The sequence below is a fragment of the Hippopotamus amphibius genome, chromosome 8, assembly GCF_030028045.1.
Source record: "Hippopotamus amphibius kiboko isolate mHipAmp2 chromosome 8, mHipAmp2.hap2, whole genome shotgun sequence".
NCBI lineage: Eukaryota > Metazoa > Chordata > Mammalia > Artiodactyla > Hippopotamidae > Hippopotamus > Hippopotamus amphibius.
Window position 1 is genome coordinate 8,200,002 of NC_080193.1, and position 17,637 is coordinate 8,217,638.

Below are 17,637 nucleotides of genomic sequence, written 5' to 3' on the forward strand. Positions count from 1 at the left end.
CCTTGGGTTGCCGGCTGAAGAATGGCCTGGAGGCGAAGGCGCCAAAGTAGAAGCAGTGAGTGAGCTGAACTGTGGCCTCCAAAGAGATATGTCCACATCCTAAGCCCTGGCACCTGTGAATGAGACCTGACTTGGAAAAAAGGTCTTTGCAGATGTTACTGAAGTTAAGAATCTCCAGATGGGCTCATGCTGGATGACCTGAGGGCCCTAAATCCAGGGACAGGTGTCCTTATAAGAGACAGGGGAGAAGCCATGTGGGGACAGAGGCAGAGATTGCAGTGGTGCGTCCACAAGCCAAGGAACGCCTGGATCCATCAGAATCCAGATGAGGCAGGAAGGATACTCCCCTGGAGCCCAAGAAGGGGGGCATGGCCTGACAACACCTTGACTTTGAACTTCTGGTCTCCAAATTTTGGTTGTTTTCCAATGCCGTGTGTGTGTGGTCATTTATTGTGGCAGCCTAAAGAAACGAACATGCAGGAGGTGTTGATTGAAATCGGGGCTTCTGAAGATGAGAGTCACAAACATTCCTTTCCTTTCAAATACTCTCCCACTTGCTAAAAAAAGAGGTGTGTGTGTGTGTGTGTGTGTGTGTGTGTGTGTGTTCATGGGTGGGGGGGAAGATGCTGAGCCGCGCTGAATATTTTACGCATCCGTTTCACTCCATAATTGATGCGGAACCAAATTCTCCACCCAGAATCGAACCCAGCACGGGGCGCCAGTGCTTAAACAGCGAGTCCCCAGGGCCGGGTGCTGCTGTGGGCCCAGCACGGCTGACACACTCTGGGGTGTTTGGGTCCCAGCCTCTCCGATCCCAGCTGTGTGGCCCCAGGCCTGTGACTTCACCTCTCTGTGCTTCCGATTTCTCATCCATGAGATATAGAGCTACACCTCATGTCCCTCAGGGGCAGCTGCGCGGACTCGATGAGACGAACTCCTGGGAAGCAGGATATGCCTGCCCTTCTTCCCCAGCTCAGGTCACTAGGATACCCCAGATACAATTAGAGTCCCCCAACCAAACTACATACAGCAGCGGTTTGCAAGGGGGGAGGGGGAGGGGTGGCAGTTTTGACCCCCGGAGACACTTGGCAATGTCTGGGGACATTTTTGGTTGTCATGCTTGGGGGTGCTACTGGCATCTAGCGGGGAGAAGCCAGGGATGATTCTACATACACACTCGGGACAGCTCTCTGCCCCTCAAAGAATGATCGGGCCCAAGGTACCAATGGTGGGGAGACTGGGAAACTGACATATGGCAAGAGTTTGGTGTTGGGACTTCCCTGGTGGTCCAGCGGTTAAGACTCAGTGCTCCCAATGCAGGGCGCCCAGGTTCAATCCCTGGTTGGGGAACTAGATCCCGCATGCCTCAACTAAGAGCTTGCAGGCCGCAACTAAAAGATCACGCATGCTGCATCTAGAGATCCCACACAAGGCAACGAAGATCCCAAGTGCCACAACTAAGACTCAGCGCAGCCAAATAAATAAATATTAAAAAAAAAAAAAAAAGGTTTGGTGTTAGAGACAAGTCCTTGATCTTTTAAGACGGTTCCCTCGTTTTCAGCCCATACATGACACATTTACGTGCCGACGTGTTTTATGTTCTGTCCCCTTGAAGGCAACTCGATAAAGGCCAGAGTTGTATCTGTTTTACTCAGTGCTGGCACCCTAGTAGGTGCTTGATACACGCTGGTGGGATGAAAACGCGAGTGAGTGAATGAAGGGACGCAAACAATACACACGTCATGCTTACCGGGCCTGGCACACAGTAAATGCCCACAGAAGGTCAGCCAGGTTCTTACTTTCCTTTGCGAATGGCACCAGTCTGGCCACCTGGGCAGGTAGGACTCATACCTCACGGCACTTGCACCCCATCCTCCCGGAAAGTGACATGAAATGCGCACTCGTTAAGCCCTTCCTGTATGCCAGCACTTAACAGGTGCCAGGGCTGTGCTGGTTTTTATTCTGTCCCACTAACCACCCACCAGACAAGTCCCAGGCGAACCCCCAGTTTATAGATGAGGATGCTGAGGCTGGAAGAGGTGGCCTCACTTGCCCAAGGTCACTCGGCCAGCACAGGGAAGAGCTGAGCCTCGACCCCAAGTCGGTTCAATTCCAAAGCCCTCCCTGCGGAACACACCTCGGCCCTGGAGACCCCCACGTCCCACTTTTACTCCAGCCGTTGGCCTTTTTGGCACTGCCACTGTGCCTCGGTTCTGGAATTTTCTGCCTGGCCTCTACTTGCAGCCCACCTCGCTGGCTGAGCTTGTTCTCAGGCTCACTCTGGCCTGCAGCACAGACCTGCCTCTTCCTGCCTTTGTCACTCAGAGACAATGCGATTATTTCCCCTTTTCCCCCTTTTATTCGGCAGACGCCCAGGCAGGCCATTAGCAAATTATTTCAAGGCTGCCTTTAGAAAAACGTTTCGGGGCACGCCTTTGAGGGTTACTTTCTGCCTGCCAGGGATTCTTCTACTAGCTTCTGAGTAAATAGGAGCCTGAGGCAGGATTTGGAACAGAACGGATTCTTTAGATAAATCACGAACAAGTTCGAGCCCCAAAGACTGAAATCCCGCCCCTTTCCCCAGCCCGGCTACAGCTTCTGCAGGTGTTCCTGAGCTCTTAATTGTCTGTGGCTTTAAAAAGTTTCCTCCCGTAAAACAAACATTTAAGCGAAGTCCCTCAGTGAAAGGGGTGTGTGCGTGGATTTTCCAGTTCACTGGGAATCTCTGAAGGAATGGTTTGAGAGAAAAGGTTTTAGTTGTCACGGTAGCTGACTTTTAGGGCTCACGTACCACGTGCTAAGCATGGCCACGGGCACCACGCGTCTACTGGCGGCAAGTCACTGCCCTTCAGTGACAACAACGGGAAATGTAAATGGGAAATAAGGATAATCACAATTTCACAGATGAGGAAACTGAGGCACAGAGAGGGGAACCATCCACCCAAGGTTGCACAGCTGGGAAGTAGCAGAGCCAGAAGTCAAACCCAGGCCCTCTGCAAAATAGCATGCATCTCCATCCCAACTCTGCCCTCATCCCGTGGAGTCAGGAGATTGTGGCACCTGACAGACAGAAAGCAGCTACACGCGCGCACCTACTATGTGCCCAGCCCTGTGATGGGCGCCCATTTCCACCTCCTGATGACCCCGAGTTCTCCCCAGTTGACAGAGGAGGAAAGTGAGGCTTGAGAATGCGTCAAGGTCCCTTTGCCAGGATGTGGCCGAGTTTGATTCAAGCTTTCAACCCCGATGCCAGCTGGTAGCTGCCGAAAGCTAAATGGGAAGGAACCAGATTGATTCAGCCCAGATTTATTTAGCATGCATTCGCAGTGAGGGAGGCACTGCACGGCAACAGTGAACAGGGGAGGCAAAGGTCCTGTAAGATCCATCTCTGTTCATTCATTCACTCACTCGTTCACCAAGCTGGGGAGCAGGGCAGTGAGGCCTGGGGGACTCGGGCTGATGCCCAGGGCCACATGGCGGGAGAGATGAATGTTACCAAGGCCCACGCCCTTAACTGAATTGCCAGAGAGGGAACAAGAGTGAAAGAGAAGAGAGCCAGAGAGAGACACATAGAGTCAGAGACAGAAAAAGACACAGAGACAGAGGGACAGAAAGAATGAACGAGAGGCTTTCGCTCCCTGGGCTGAGTCACCACTTCCCCAGGTTGGGCTGAGGGATCTGTCTCATAAGTTCAGGCCCCACTGATTCGTTCAGGGCCACAAAGCAGCACAGACGCAGAAGGGAAGGAGATGTCATATTAACAAGGCATATGTTAGCACCCGACTGTTCCGGTTGCTGTGTGACCCTGGGAGAATCACCACACCTCTCTGGGCCAGCTGAGAGGATGCCGGAACCCTGCACCTTGAGGGCAGGTGTAAGATATCAGTGACCTCGAGTACGTAGAGGGCTGGCTCAGAGCCTGGTGCACCCTGCAGCTCCACCCCTAAATGCTGGGTCTCATAATGACTACTGGGACTCACTGCAAGGCTGAACCCAGGGAAGGAGCTGACTTAGCCCCTCACCCATCTTTAGTCTCCTGTGAACTGGGTCACATGGTCAGGGGGCAGACATCTCCTCTGTGAAAACACCAGGCCCTCTCTTTGAGGGTCAGTGACATGGGCTTTCCTGAAGTTATCAGGAAGGTCTGGAGAAATCTTTTTACCGGACGCTTGGCTGGAAAGAGCCCTGAGTGGGGTTCAGAGCTGGGGGTTCTGGCCCTGGCTTTGCCATTCACTTGCTGTGCTGCCCCAGGCAGGTTCCTTTCCCTCTCTGGTCCTTGAGACAAAACCTGGATGCAGGTAGGGTCTTTAATCATTAAATGTCTTTCCACCCTGGTCCCTAGGCCCCCTCAAGCTTGCCTAAGTGAGAAATGGTAGACTCTCAGGACCCAGACTGAAGCCCTCCCCCCATCCTGGCCCACTCACACCAAGGTTCACTGGCCAGTGGGCAAAGCTGCCTACCGCCTCGGGTAATCAGAGGAGACCTCAAAAGTTTGCTCGACTATAAGACCACAAAAGCCACAACTCCACATGCACGTGACATGGACACTTGGCCACCCCAGGAGGGTGTAAGGAGACAAAGCAGGTGCCAACTAATCCCCCCCCACCAAAATAGGAAGCATTTGTGTCGGGCTGGAGTGTCGGCACTTGCAGAGAAATCAACCAGCAGAGCCAGCCCGACTCACGTGCCAGCCCCGTCCACACAGACGTTGAATCCGGTATAAACGTCTCGACCGCTTCGGGGGAGGAAGCAAGTCCACAGTCAGGGGAATCACCACCACACGCCTCTTTCCCAGGCACGGGAGCAGGAAACGGTCGGGTTCGATGGACAATTATTCTGGAAGAGGCAACTTCCCTGGCTGGATCTATAGGACCCCCCAACTCCGGGGTGGGGGAGGGGGAGAACCGAGGAGAGGAGTTATCACCGCTGTTTTAATATTTTAAAAAACATAAAAGCTTACAAGATCTGGTGGCTCCGAGTCCGGCTGCCTTTTTCTCAGGGAAGAAAATCTCTGTTGGCTTCTCGCTGAGAAGCGGCGGAAAGATTCCCGGCTCCGGGAAGCCAGGTGTCGGAAGGACGAGGTGCGCTTGAAGGGGGTCCGGCCAGAGGGCTCCCCGCTCGCCCGCTCGGGGCCCACCGTGCTGGTCACTAAGTTGAGGGCCTCCTGGAAGGACCGCCGGACGGTCCCCATCCACTGGGTCATGTGCGTTTGGGCCACCGTGAGTTTGTCTCCCAGGTAATCCATGGGTCCGGGAGGTGGGGAGGGAGGAAAGCAGTGAGATGCCGGGGTCCTCTCCCCTCTCCCTACTGTTCGCTCACGGAAGTTCTGGGCTTGCCTGGAGAGGAAAGGCAGCAGCCTTCCTCAGCCGGACCGAGAGCAGATAAACATCGCTGAGCCAACAGCCGGAGGCATCCACGGGGCTCGCTCCAAACTGGAGGCAGTTCAGGGTCAGGCTGCGAGTCCACCCCCCGGAGTTGCGAGTAAACAGCCAGCAGCTCCAAGATCCAGTTCCCAGGGCTCAGCGGCCGGCCGGCTGGCGCGGGTGACGAGGAGCTCTGAGGAACTGGGCTGCCGTGCTGGCTCCAGGGCGTGACGGTCCCGGTGAGGTGGGGGAGCAGGAGGTGGTGGCCCCTGGGCACCCCCGGGCACCCTGGTCCTCACCTTCCCCCAGGTAGGCGGACCCCCCCAGGCGCCCGCGGCGGCGGGGCCCCGCTCACCTGGCCCATGCAGGTTTCCCGTTCTCCGGCTGAGGGTTCCAAACCTGTGGGCCAGCGGGCAGCTAGCTCATTTCCGGAGGCAGCCACCAGGGCCCCGGGTCCCCTGGCTCGGCAGCCCAGGATGACATCAGCTCCCGTTCTCAGCGAGGGGCTTCGCTGCCCAGGAATGCAGGAGGAGCCTCGAGGCGGCAGCCGCCCAGGGAGCTGACGTCCGCCCCCATTTGTTCTTCCCCCCAAGTCCCGACTCGCTCCCCGTCCCGCGGGGCTGACAGTGACTGCACGTGCCCGGCAGCCCACCCGCCCTGTGCCCTGACCGCAGGCCAACGCGGAGACGCGGCTGCACGTGCGTGCACGCGGGCGCGTGTGTGCACGTATGTCGGAGATCAGGCGGCCCGGGGAAGGCTGAACAGTTGGGAAACTGCCTCTAGGGTGACAGGCAGTGAGTGTCTCGGGACCTCTGGCCGGCAGTCAGTCTGTCTCCCTCTGGCGGTCTGTCTGTCTCCCTCCGGCAGCGATTTCTCTGTCAGGTTCCCAGGCTCTCTCTCCTTCCTCCCCCGCGCCTCAATTTCCACTTGTTCCTCCCTAAGCGCTCGCTCTTGAGCTCGAGTGCTCTCTCTCTCTCTTTCTCGCCTTTCCAGCCTTCTCTCCCTCCTCCCTAAAAGGCAACACCCAGCCCAGGTGAAACAGCTCCCAAGGTCCCCCAAGGAAGGAAATGGGCCGGGCTGCATTTCAGTCCAGGCCAGGTTGCCATGGCAACCCCGGGGCACAGCATCTGCCCCATTCTGGGTGGGCAGGCTCGGCACAGGGAGCAATGGGGAATGATTCACGGTTTACACTGGGTCACATGAGCTCCTGGGCTTTAACCCTTGTGGAGCTGAAGTGGTTGGGAGGGGGGATGCGAAGCGGCAGCATCTGGGACTGGGGGGGGCGGTGCTTGTCGGGGAGAATCGGCAGTGGCTGCGTGCCGCGGGGAGGCGCTTTCTCCTTCCAGCAGGGAGCCACCCTCTGTGTTACAGATGGGGGGATGCAGACTCAGAGAGGTAGATTTACTCGCCCAAGGTCACACAGCGCCAGGGCATGGCCCAGGGCTGTTTCCTCCCCACCCCCACCCCATTTTCTGGGTCTGACACAGCGCATGGTCCAGAGTTGGAGCTCAGTAAATATTTACTGTTCGAACGCCGAGTCCAAGAGTGAAACTCTGATCAGTCTGATCATGTCTCGAGCGCTTTCCTCCATCCACGTCACCTCAGTTTTGAACAAATATTTGCTCCCTAGACACCGATCAAAGGACCTCACTTGAGAAAGTTTTTCATGGAGGCGTCTCTGACAATGCAGCTGGCACAGATCTCCTTCTTCTCTGGATTCCCAGTCCTTACAGATGTTCGTTCACTCATCGATTCTTTCACTCATTCACATAAACATTCAGAGACGGCCCTCTCCGGGCCGGGCACTGGTTACAGAGACTGAGGACGGTCCCTTTCCCTGAGGGCTCACAGTCCAGCAGGACACTATAACGGTGGCTAATATTTACTGAGAGTGTGACTGAATCTCCAATGCCATTCTAAGTGTTCACAGGAATCAACTCACGAATCCTCTCATGAACCCATTTGACAGAGGAGGAGACTGAGGCCCAGAGAGATGACAGCACCTGCCAAGGTCTTCCTGGTAGGCAGCCCCCAAGACGGCCTCCAGGGATCCCTGACCCCTGTTATTCACACCATGGAGTGGTCCCCTCCCACAGTGAGTGAGAGTTGGTCTGTGTGTGTGCCCAAGAGAAAAGGCAGAAGCGACAGCGTGTGACTTCCAAAGCTGGGTCCTGCCTGCCACCACGCTGTGAGGGCGCTCAAGCAGCCCTGTGGAGAGACCCATGTGGAGAGAGTCTGAGGCCCCCAGCCAACAGCCAGCACCCACTTCCAGCCGTGTGACTGAGCCATTTTGGGAGCAGGCTCCACATCATCAGGCAAACCCTCGGATGACTGCGGCCCTCAACTGCAACCTCACAGGAGACCCTGAGCCAGAGCCACCCAGCCAAGCTGCTCCCAAATTCCTGACCCACAGAAATCACCAGAGATTCAAATGCCCAGAGGCAGGACAGTGCCTGGGCCATCGGGAAACCAAGGGCTGGAGCAGAAGAAGCGGAAAGAGGGGAGGGGGACAAGGGGGCTCCTGCAGCAGCCCACACCCCATTATGCAGATGAGAAAACAGGCAACAAAGCCCCAGATCCTACCTCCGTGCATGTGTCTGGCCCCACTCACCACCCCATACAGCCCCCAGGGTCCCAGAGCTTCTGGCCACCAAGGTCTGCCCACTTCCCTCACCTGCAGGGTCTGCAGCCAGCCTCCTGTAGCAGGCGGGCCACTTGCCCAGCGGGCTGGGAACTGCCAGGGTGGCAGCAGACCTGAGAAAGAGCTGAGTCCTCCCCATCTAACCCCAGAAAAGCTGCACCAGAAATACCTGAAGAGCTGGAAAGGGACGCAACATTTTAACAGACCATCTGGACTCAAAGAGGTGGGGAAAATTTACTAAGAACCTTCAGGAAGAAAAACGTTACATCAAAGCAGCACCTCAAACACCTTTAAAATGATAATACCCAGTGTTGGCCAGGCTGTGGTAAAAGAGATACATTTACCCACAGACGGAAATGGAGATTGGCATAAATTTCCTGAAGGGAACTGAATGTTCAAGATCAAAATTCTTAAAAACAGTGGCCAGTTAATGACACACATGCTGAAGTGTACTGATGTCTATAACTTACTCTGAAATGCAGACAAAAAAAATTCATATGCTAAGGAATGGCTGGCTGGCTAGTTTTTCTAAGGCAAAGATAGCAAAATGTGAGCAACTGCACAATCTATCCGGTAGGTCTATGTGGGTCCCCCGCACAATTTTTCCATACGTTTGAAATTTTTCATAAGAAAAGGCTGGGGTGGGAGGATGTGCCTGCCTTTTGACCCTGAGGTTCGCGATCCAATTCCACACCCAGCAATCTGTCTGGAAATGAGAATAATCTATACAAACATTTTGCTCTACAGGGCTGTTCATCACAGTCATATATGATAGTTTTGTGAAAAATCATAAAAACCTTATTGTCCAACAAAAAGAGACTTGTTCCGTGCTGTGCCAACCCATACCGACATCAGAGGCAAAAGCAAAAATCAGTCATACTGACCCTGTCTTTACGTATAATGGTGACAGTTTGTTCATCACGGATTTCTGAATTAATTTTGATCTTTAAAAAATACTGCATTAAAAAATTATCTTGATAACCCATCTTTTTCTGTGAGCTCTCTCAAATTTTGGGCCCTAGGTGTGTGGCTCAGTCACCTCACCCTGGTCCCAGCCCTGGATATGCTAAATCAATATGGTTTCATGGTTAAAGGTTTGTAGACCTGCCTCTGGCTCTTATTAGCTGTGTGGCCTTGAGAAAGTTCCTGAACCTCTCTGATTTTCAGAGATGAACTCATCAAAGTCATCACTGTCACTGATGGTGTGGGTACCACTTACTGTGTGTGGCCAGGTGTTGTATTACATCGTCTGCTCTCCCCAACAATGAAATGAGGTTTGTACTAGGATTATTACACCCATTTCACAGATGGAGAAACTGAGGTAGAGGGATTCAGTGACCAGCCTAAAATCACACAGCTATTAAGTAGTGGAGTGTGCAACCCCTAGCCTCACACCTTGGACAAGATAGAGGAGGACCAACCTTTGCCAAACAGTCTGGACAGAAGACAAGTGTCGAGAAAAGCAAAGGAGACAAAGCAGCAGGCCAGATCGGACGGTCCCGCCTCCTTCCCCAGTGCGGGGAGAGGGGTGCAGAGGGAGCTGGAAAGCCAGATTGCCTGCCTGCTCCCTGTTCCCGGCTCCCTTTAGGTACAATGTGGTCTGAAAGCATGACTATAAAAAGCGTCACTCTCTGAAAACTGGGGCAGCCTGAGCGCTTTCCCCGCCGGAGGACTTTTCCTGCAAACTCCTCTGTTCTCTCCAGGAAACTCTTGGGATGTTGCTGGGCATCAAAAAGGAAAGAAAACCATCTCCTCACACAATTACGTAATCCAAAATACTCTGGAGAAGCTGCTGCAATCCAGGAAATAAAGGGGAACTTTATACACAGTATGAGGTGGGGCCCAGAGGTCTCTATTTCCGGACATGTGTGTGCTGTCACAGAAACCAGAATGTCGGTCATTTATTCATTCATTCAACAAATGCTCCCTGTGCTGTTACTGTGTGTGAGCTCCGTGCTGACCCTGAAGGGACCTATAGTTCCTGAAGAGCCTGGGACAGCTCTCTGATTCTCAGTTATTAAGGGGAGAAGGTGTCCCGACAGGCCACCTCAAATCTGAAGCTATATCATTTTCTCCCCCAAATCTGATACAAACGAACACTTTAGAGAATCCCTCGGGTGGAAGAAAAAGCCAGAAAAAAAAAAAAATGAACATTTGCAATACAACTACCAAGGGCTGTGACAGACCAGTGAATAACACACTATGATGGGAATGTAAGTGGGGGAGGTGAAACCCAATCAAGAAAGTGGGAAGCTGAGGAAAGAAGAGCAAAGGGAAGATGATCATTTATTGAGGATCACTTATTGTAACTGGAAGAAGGAAATCTGGGTAGGGTCTTGAAGGATGAATAGGAGTATTCCAAGAAAGCCAAATGGCGTGTGCAAAGGCCATTGGGCATGGCCATATTCAGTCTTGCCTCTGGGCTTTTGCACATGCTGTGTCCTCTGTATCCCTGCCTAGAGCTGCCTTTCCGGGTTCTCCATCTCTACTGGACATCCTCCCACCCCAAGACCATCTTCAGCAACTTCAGTCTTTTCCAAGTCTCCCCCAGGAGGTCTCAATGACATGACTCTGCACATCTGGCTTCTCAAAGATTCGACATTCCAGGAGTAGGCATGCTGGGCCTCGAAATAGATCAGTATTATGTTGATGGGGAAGGTGGCACAGCAGAAATAATAACAACCCTTAACTGAGGATTTACTGTGTGCCGGGAACTGGTTCCCCATACACCTCACCCCACATAACCCTCGCAACAACCCTGCACGGCGAGTCCTGTGATTAATTATCCCCACTTTGCAGAGAAGGGCAGTGAGGTTTAAAGAGCTGAAGGTATCTGCTCAAGGTTACTGAAGTGGCAAGTGGGGTTCTGGGACTTGAACCCAGACCTGTCTAATTCCAAAGCCCTCCTCCTTCTAGGGCAGAAGCCAGGCTCTATCCACACCTCTCAGACCCCTTAAAACGGCCAAATCTGCCCCATGCATGAGGGCGGTTACAATTCCACACACTTCTCTGATTGTCTTCAGACCTCCATGGGCCAGCAAATGCCTGCAGAAGGACTTGTCTGGGTGTAAATCAGTTTCCTTTCTTGACAACTGGCCTGGAGACTAATTTCTGGGAGCACATGTGGGAAGGACTGACTTGTGGACCCAGCTTAAACCTGTTTTCTCTCCCCGTGGGATGGAGCAAAGCTTCTGGAGGGCCGGCTGATGGCCAAACCTCTCGTTTCATTGAAGAACCAGGCCCAGGCTGTCCCAGACCCACAATAAATCTGTGTCAGGCACCTTATTTTCCATTGGAGTCGATCATGATCTGGACTTTGACAGGGTCTTTGGCCTCATGTCTGACCTATTCCCCCAGCTCCTCTCCACCCCAGCCCAGCCGGACCAACTGCCATCCTGGGATGTGCAACACTGCCTCTTGTTCAGCCCTTTGCACATGCAGTTCCCTCTGGCTAGGACACCATTCCACCCACTCCTCACCTGGTCAGTACCTATTGTCCTTCACAGCTCAGCTTAGGCGCTCCCTCCTTCAAGCAGCCTCCCCTGATTCTTCATGCCTACGATGGGGGGGGTAGGTCACCTCTGGGCTCCCACTTCGCTGTATGACCCCCACTGCATCATTAACAGTCTGAGCTGTGACTCAATTTACCCGTCAGTCTCCCCGCTGGACTCTGAGCCCAGGGGCAGCCGGTATGTGTCCTGTCCACCCTTGAGTCTCAGCATCCGGCACTCGACGTGCCCCCCATGTGAGAGGAGGGAATCACTGAGGCTTGAACCCAAGTCATACAACTCCCAGCATCCCGCGCCTGAGACTTGTTTCCAAGGCAACAGGGAGACGAATTCTGATATGGAGGAAAAAAAAACAACCAGAAATGATGTGATCTGACAAGTCAATCCCAGATTATTTATAAACCAAGCCCAAGACTATTTCCTTGTGTTCATGTATCACATTCTTATTCAAATAGTCATTTTAATGACCTAAGATGCCCTTAATTAACCTTGCGAGGGGAAGGGGGAAAAAACACACGTGGAAAGGAAAGCTTTCTGGAAACTCATCTCCCTGCTTTACCAGGCCCCACCCCGAGCTCAAGTGGAAAACAGCATTTTCCACACTGGGGAGAGTCTGCTGTGTGGCCCCGCCTGGCGTGGCAAGGCTCGTCTGTAATTACAGCCCCTCTCTGAAGAGCTGGGCGTCTAATAAAGCGGGAGGCCCCGGCCTCCTCTAGGATGGAAGCGGGCTGGGAGGAGGGCCCCGCCTGATTCCTGCTGCTGGGCTGCCCAGGGGCTCTGGGGCAGTGGTTTCTGGAACACTGCCACCCTCTGCTCAGGCTTCCTGGGAAGGAGAAGGGGACCCCGCTGGGGTCTGGTTGCCTTGCCTGGGATTGGACAGCACGTCTCTTTCCACCAGAGCAGCTGAAATTCCACATCTTTGGATCAGCTGGCGAAAGAGAGCAAGATGTTCTTGGGGAACAAGAAATCAGAACTGGGATGAGGGGTTCACGATGTCCCCCAGGAAATCTATCCCTGAGCAGCGAGCCTGCTCTGCTGGGCTAAGTGCCCCCTAAGCAGCACCCCAAGACTTGAAGCCTCCCCCCGAGGATAGCAAAAGCCTGGAAGAATGAGAAGTGCTCCCTCCCTCCTCCTGCTGACTTCAATGAGCCTTTGAATGAGGACCTACCACGTGCCAGGCGCTGTGCCAGACACTGGGGAACCCACCCCTGGGCCCCGGAGCGGTTTTATTTGGGCTTTGCAGTAAGGAAGCTAACAAACCGCAGTAGTTCCCAGTCGCCGCGGGCCTACGGTGCGCGCCGCCACCTCCCTGACCTGCGTAAGCCAGAAGGGCGGTAATCCCCGCTGTACAGATGAGGACACCGAGATGCCGAATGAGGAAGACCCTCGCCTGAGTCACGTGGCTGCCGCGTGCAGCGCAAGGCTCCAGCCCAGGTCTGGCTGAGCGCAAAGCCGGGGCTCCTAACCAGCAGGCTACCCTGCCCCTGTGAGCGCCCTGGTTCACGGCAGAACGGGGCTAGATCTGGGGTGCCGAAGAGGTGGTCGCAGGAGCAAGGGCCTTACCCCTGGCTCCTCTTTCTTCCTCTCTGCTTCACTTCCTCAGACTCGGGGGGCCGTGAACCCCAAGTGAAGCCTGATTGTGACAGGCACAAGGTTTCCCGAGATGGCCTCGGGGACCCTCTCCAGGCCTCAGCCGCCTTGGCATCTCTCTAGGGACCCCCAGGTCTGGGCAGCCTCGGCGGGCCCCCGTATCCCACCTGCCCTGGCTGAACGGAGGGGAGAGGGTGGGCGCTGGGCCCGCTGACCTGGGCTTGACGCTCACCGGGCTCTGCCCCCAACGACTGAGGGTCCCCAGGCAGCGCTCCCCTTCTCTCTGGGGGGCAGGGGAGCCCAACTCAAACCCCAGCTGCCTCCTCTCAAAGCCACCTGTCCCAGCTGGGCTCAAACATCGCGTGGCCTTGGGCACTCACGTGCCTCCTTCTGCCTGCGGCGCCTCAGAAACGGAAATCCTCACACCTGCCTCCCAGGCAAAGGTGCACAAGTAGGTCCCCGGCTAACACAGGCGGCACGGCATCAGATTCCCACAGGGACGTCCACAGCTGGAGGGCTCACAACTTGAGAACAAATTTATGAAGAAAAATGGCCTTCCAAATGCCAAATCAACATCCATTCAAACGCTGCAGGACGAGGTTAACATTTCCTAACGAGCACCGAGGATGTGCCAGGCCCTACACCGACTCTTGTCATCCCCACACACACGCTAAGGACAGGCCTCCCAAGACTGACTCTGTGCTGTGTGACCCTGGGCAAGTGGTTTGGCTTCTCTGAGCCCCTCCTTCCTTGTCTTTAAAACGGGATAGACATGGTCCCCTCCTTCCCAAGTGGTGTTGAAGGTTGCATGATACCTGTTCTGACTATCTTGTGAGAGCAGAAGAGCTATCCCCATTACGCAGATGAGGACACTGAGGTAGTGAGAGCAGAGGCTGAAGGCTGCACAGTCACTTAGTGGTGAAGCCTGGCTTGGAGGCCTGTGCTCTTGGCAGCTGTGGTTCGGCGGGCGAGGGGACGGTGGGCTCTGGGGAGCCGGAGCCTTTGGCCTCCCGTGCCCGCCCCCATCATCCCCATTGCCCAGCTCGCCCTTCTCTCATCTCAGAGCTGCTGTGAGTGACGGTGCGCACTTGGCGTCTGCTTGCTGACGCCTCCACACGGCACGGCTGTCTTCCGACCCGGCTAGAGGTCTGTTATCTTGTGCCTTGTTTCTCAGCTGGCAGAGAGCCCCGCCTCTGCGCCGCCCACGCTGCTCCAGGAGCCACGCTGGGCCGGGCAGGAAGGGGGGCAGCCAGACAGGCAGGCCTGGCACTTTTACAGAAGTGTGCCGCCCCACAGGCCCCCACAATGGCTCCCCTGGCAGGCACGAGGCATATTCTGGCAGCCTCAGAGTCCCAGACTTGGCCGGCCTGGACTCAAAGCTGTCTGGAGCCCCCCTCACCAGGGCGATGAAGGTGAGACCCCCAGCTCCCTCCGCGCGGCTGCTTCCTGCCGGGAAAGACACCCCCCAGCAACCCCAAACTGACTGTGGCCCCCACACTATGAGGCTTCCTATGTCTAAGCCTTAGCTCCTCAGAGAGTCTCCCGCCGACCACCCAACACAAAGGAGCCGCCAGGCCCTCTCTATCTTAGCACCCTTTCCTTTACACGTTCCTTTACACTACCTGGCATTTTCCTGATCGTTTATTTAATGTGATCTCTCTAACCAAGGCGCGTGAGAGCAGAAACCTTGGATGTCTTATTCCCTGCTACTGTGCCCATGCCTAGCACACTGGCGGCTCTAAGTGCTTGTTGAATGAATGGGTGAATGAATGAGGCAAAGAAGAGAAAGAAGGGGAGAGGAGGGAAGGAGAAGTGGGGGGGAATAAGAGAGAGGGGAAAGGAGGGGAGGGAAGGGGAGGGGAGAAGCACGATAACATTTGTACTGCACTCCCATCCTTTCCTCTCCTCTTTCCCTGGCCAATTCCTACCCACCCTTCAAGACGTCACAACAATGCCCCCACCTCCAGGAAGCCTTCCCTGCTACCCTCCCCATTCAGTTCAGTGCCTCCTCTGGGCTCCCCAACCCCCTCACAGCATTCTCTTCACCATAAATATAAGGACCAATTTCCACACCCCTCTGCCTACCAGCTGCGAACACTGTGAAGGTCAGTGCTGTTTCAATTCCCTTCTGTACCTCCATGGCCCATCCTGAGGCGTGGTGCACAGCTAACACTTATCGAGGCCTAACCACATGCCAGGCCTAGGCTGAGCACTTTGAATCAGATAATTCACGGACTCTTCAGGATCACCCTATAAGGAGGGGGACCATCTTACACCCATTTTACAGACAAGAGAACTGACGCTGAGAGAAGGCAAGCTACTTGGTCAAGGTCACACAGCAAGGACCCTGAGCGACCATTAGACCACACTGTCCTCCAGCACCAGCCCTAACTACAGGCAACACTTTAGGCACTTTGCATAAACCTCCTTCAGTTCTCATCAGCCCTTAAAAGCGACATCACTCCCCCAAATCTCAGATGAAGGAACCAAGGCCAGGGACACACAGGGTCCCCATACCCAGCTGACACTCACTCAAGAAAATCGGGCACCAGGAAACTAATCAAGCACAACCATGAACAGCATTATTCTTTACTGGGCAAGCCTGAAAACACTGGCTACTCACTTCCCACCTGCTCTTGCAGCAATAGCATGGGGATAGGACCAAATCCTGGCCAATGGGATTTGGGGTGGGGGCGGCAGCTGGTGGGTATACTCAGGGAGAAGTCTTCCTCCCCATGCACCCCCTCTTCCTTGGCTGGATATTTGTCAAGTCTCCCAGGAATGGCTGGAACTGTGGCAGCCATTTTGGGACCACGAGGGGACAAGATGCTGAAGAGAGCATAGAAAGCTACAAAGAACCACTAATCCAGGATGTGGCAAACTTTTTTAAAGGGCCAGATAGTAAATATTTCAGCTTTTGTCAGCCACGTGTGGTCTTTGTCACACATTTTTTGTTTTGGGGGATGTTTTTTAAAATAATCTTTTAAAAATATAGAACTCATTCTTAGCTCACAGGCCACAGTTTGATGAACCCTGCACTACATCCCCTCCACCATCAGGCAAATTATGTGAAGTAATACACGGCTTTATGGCTTGACCCATCTTTATGGGGCCTTTTGTTACTTTCAGACTCTTCAAAAGCATCTCCACTGATAAAAATGACGGTGGTGGACCAAGTCCCGGCGAGGATGTGGGGCAACTGACACTCTCAGCGGATGAGATGCAAAATGGTACGGCCACCCTGGAAAACAGTTTGGCAGCTTCTTAAAAAACTGCCTACCATATGATCCAGCCACTCTACTCCTAGGTGTTTACCCAAGAGAAATGGAATCACATGTCCACATAGAGACTTGAACAGGAATGTTCATAGCAACTTTGTTCATAGGAGCCAAAACGTAGAATTAACCCAAATGTCTGTTGACAGATGAATGGATACACACATGGTACATCCGTGCAGGGGAACAGTCCTGAGCGATGAAAAGGAATGAGCTGCTGATACCCACTGTGCCATGGATGAATTTCAAATAATTATGCAGAGTGAAAGAAACCAGACGAAGAAGTGCGTGTGGTGTCCAATTCCATTTACATAAAAGTCTAGAAAAATGCAAACTAATCTATAGTGACAGAGAGCAGATCAGTGCTTGCTTGAGGGCAGGGAAGGAGGGATGGATTGCAGAGGGGCATGAGGAAACCCTTGAGGGTGAAAGATGTGTTCATTATTTCCATCATAGTGGTAGCTCCTCGGGAATACACATACGTCAAAACTTATCAAGTTACACACTTTATGTATGTTGTGTCGGACGTCAATTATATCTCAACAAAGCTGTCACACACACACAGTAACAGCGGTGGCTCTTACGACATGCGGAACCCTACCCTGAGGGTAAGGGACGGGGTGGGTGAGTCTTGGCTGAATGGGACCAGCGGAAGAGCAGGGGAAGAGGGTAGGTGGGAGGCTGAGAAGCCAGAAGCCCCACCTCTGTGTCTTGGGTAAAGGTGACGTTCAGCTCTGCCTGCTCCATGACGTAGCCGAGGACAAGAAACCAGGTCCCTGAAACGTTCCTAATTTGGCAAACAAGGCCCCAGCGGCAGCCCTTGGGGACAGCTCGTGGACAAGTGGCCTTCATTCATCCAGCCTCAAGGGTCCTGTGGGCTGTGCTGAGCACCTACAGCTCTTTTGGGAATTCCAGGTGCCAGAGCTGGTGTCTGGGGTGCCAGATCTCTTCCCATTTGATGAGACCCGGGGCACACACCAGACAGAGTCCCCTGGAAGCCTCAGACTTTGTTTTTTCACTCATCCCAGAAAGAACAGGAAGAACTCCCAGCTCAGCTCATCAACCACCATCTGCAACAGGCCGGGAACAAGTCTGGCTCTGCAGCTTTGGAGCCTCCTCCTGCATCCCAACCGATCCTGGGGACAGCGCCGTTGCCAGCAGGCTCGGCAGAAACCCGGCCTTCCTCTCGCAGGCCCTGCACCCTCCATGGAGACTTCGGTCCTGGCCAGAGAACGGGCCCTGAGACAAGGGAGAGGAAG

At 54.1% G+C, this 17,637-nt stretch overlaps 1 protein-coding gene across 7 annotated transcripts in view; it reads right to left on the minus strand.

The window, feature by feature from the left end:
• Positions 1-17,637, minus strand: part of KIAA1671 (KIAA1671 ortholog) — a 186,227-nt gene that overhangs the window by 58,077 nt on the left and 110,513 nt on the right. Inside the window, exon 1 of one of the 7 annotated variants that reach the window (XM_057745212.1) lies at positions 4,961-6,401. The exons of the other annotated variants lie outside the window; for them this stretch is intronic. Within the exon in view, the coding sequence (XP_057601195.1) occupies positions 4,961-5,245 (285 nt within the window). The 5' untranslated portion in view covers positions 5,246-6,401. Of the gene's footprint in view, positions 1-4,960; positions 6,402-17,637 lie in introns of those variants that run through there. 7 annotated transcript variants of the gene reach the window in all.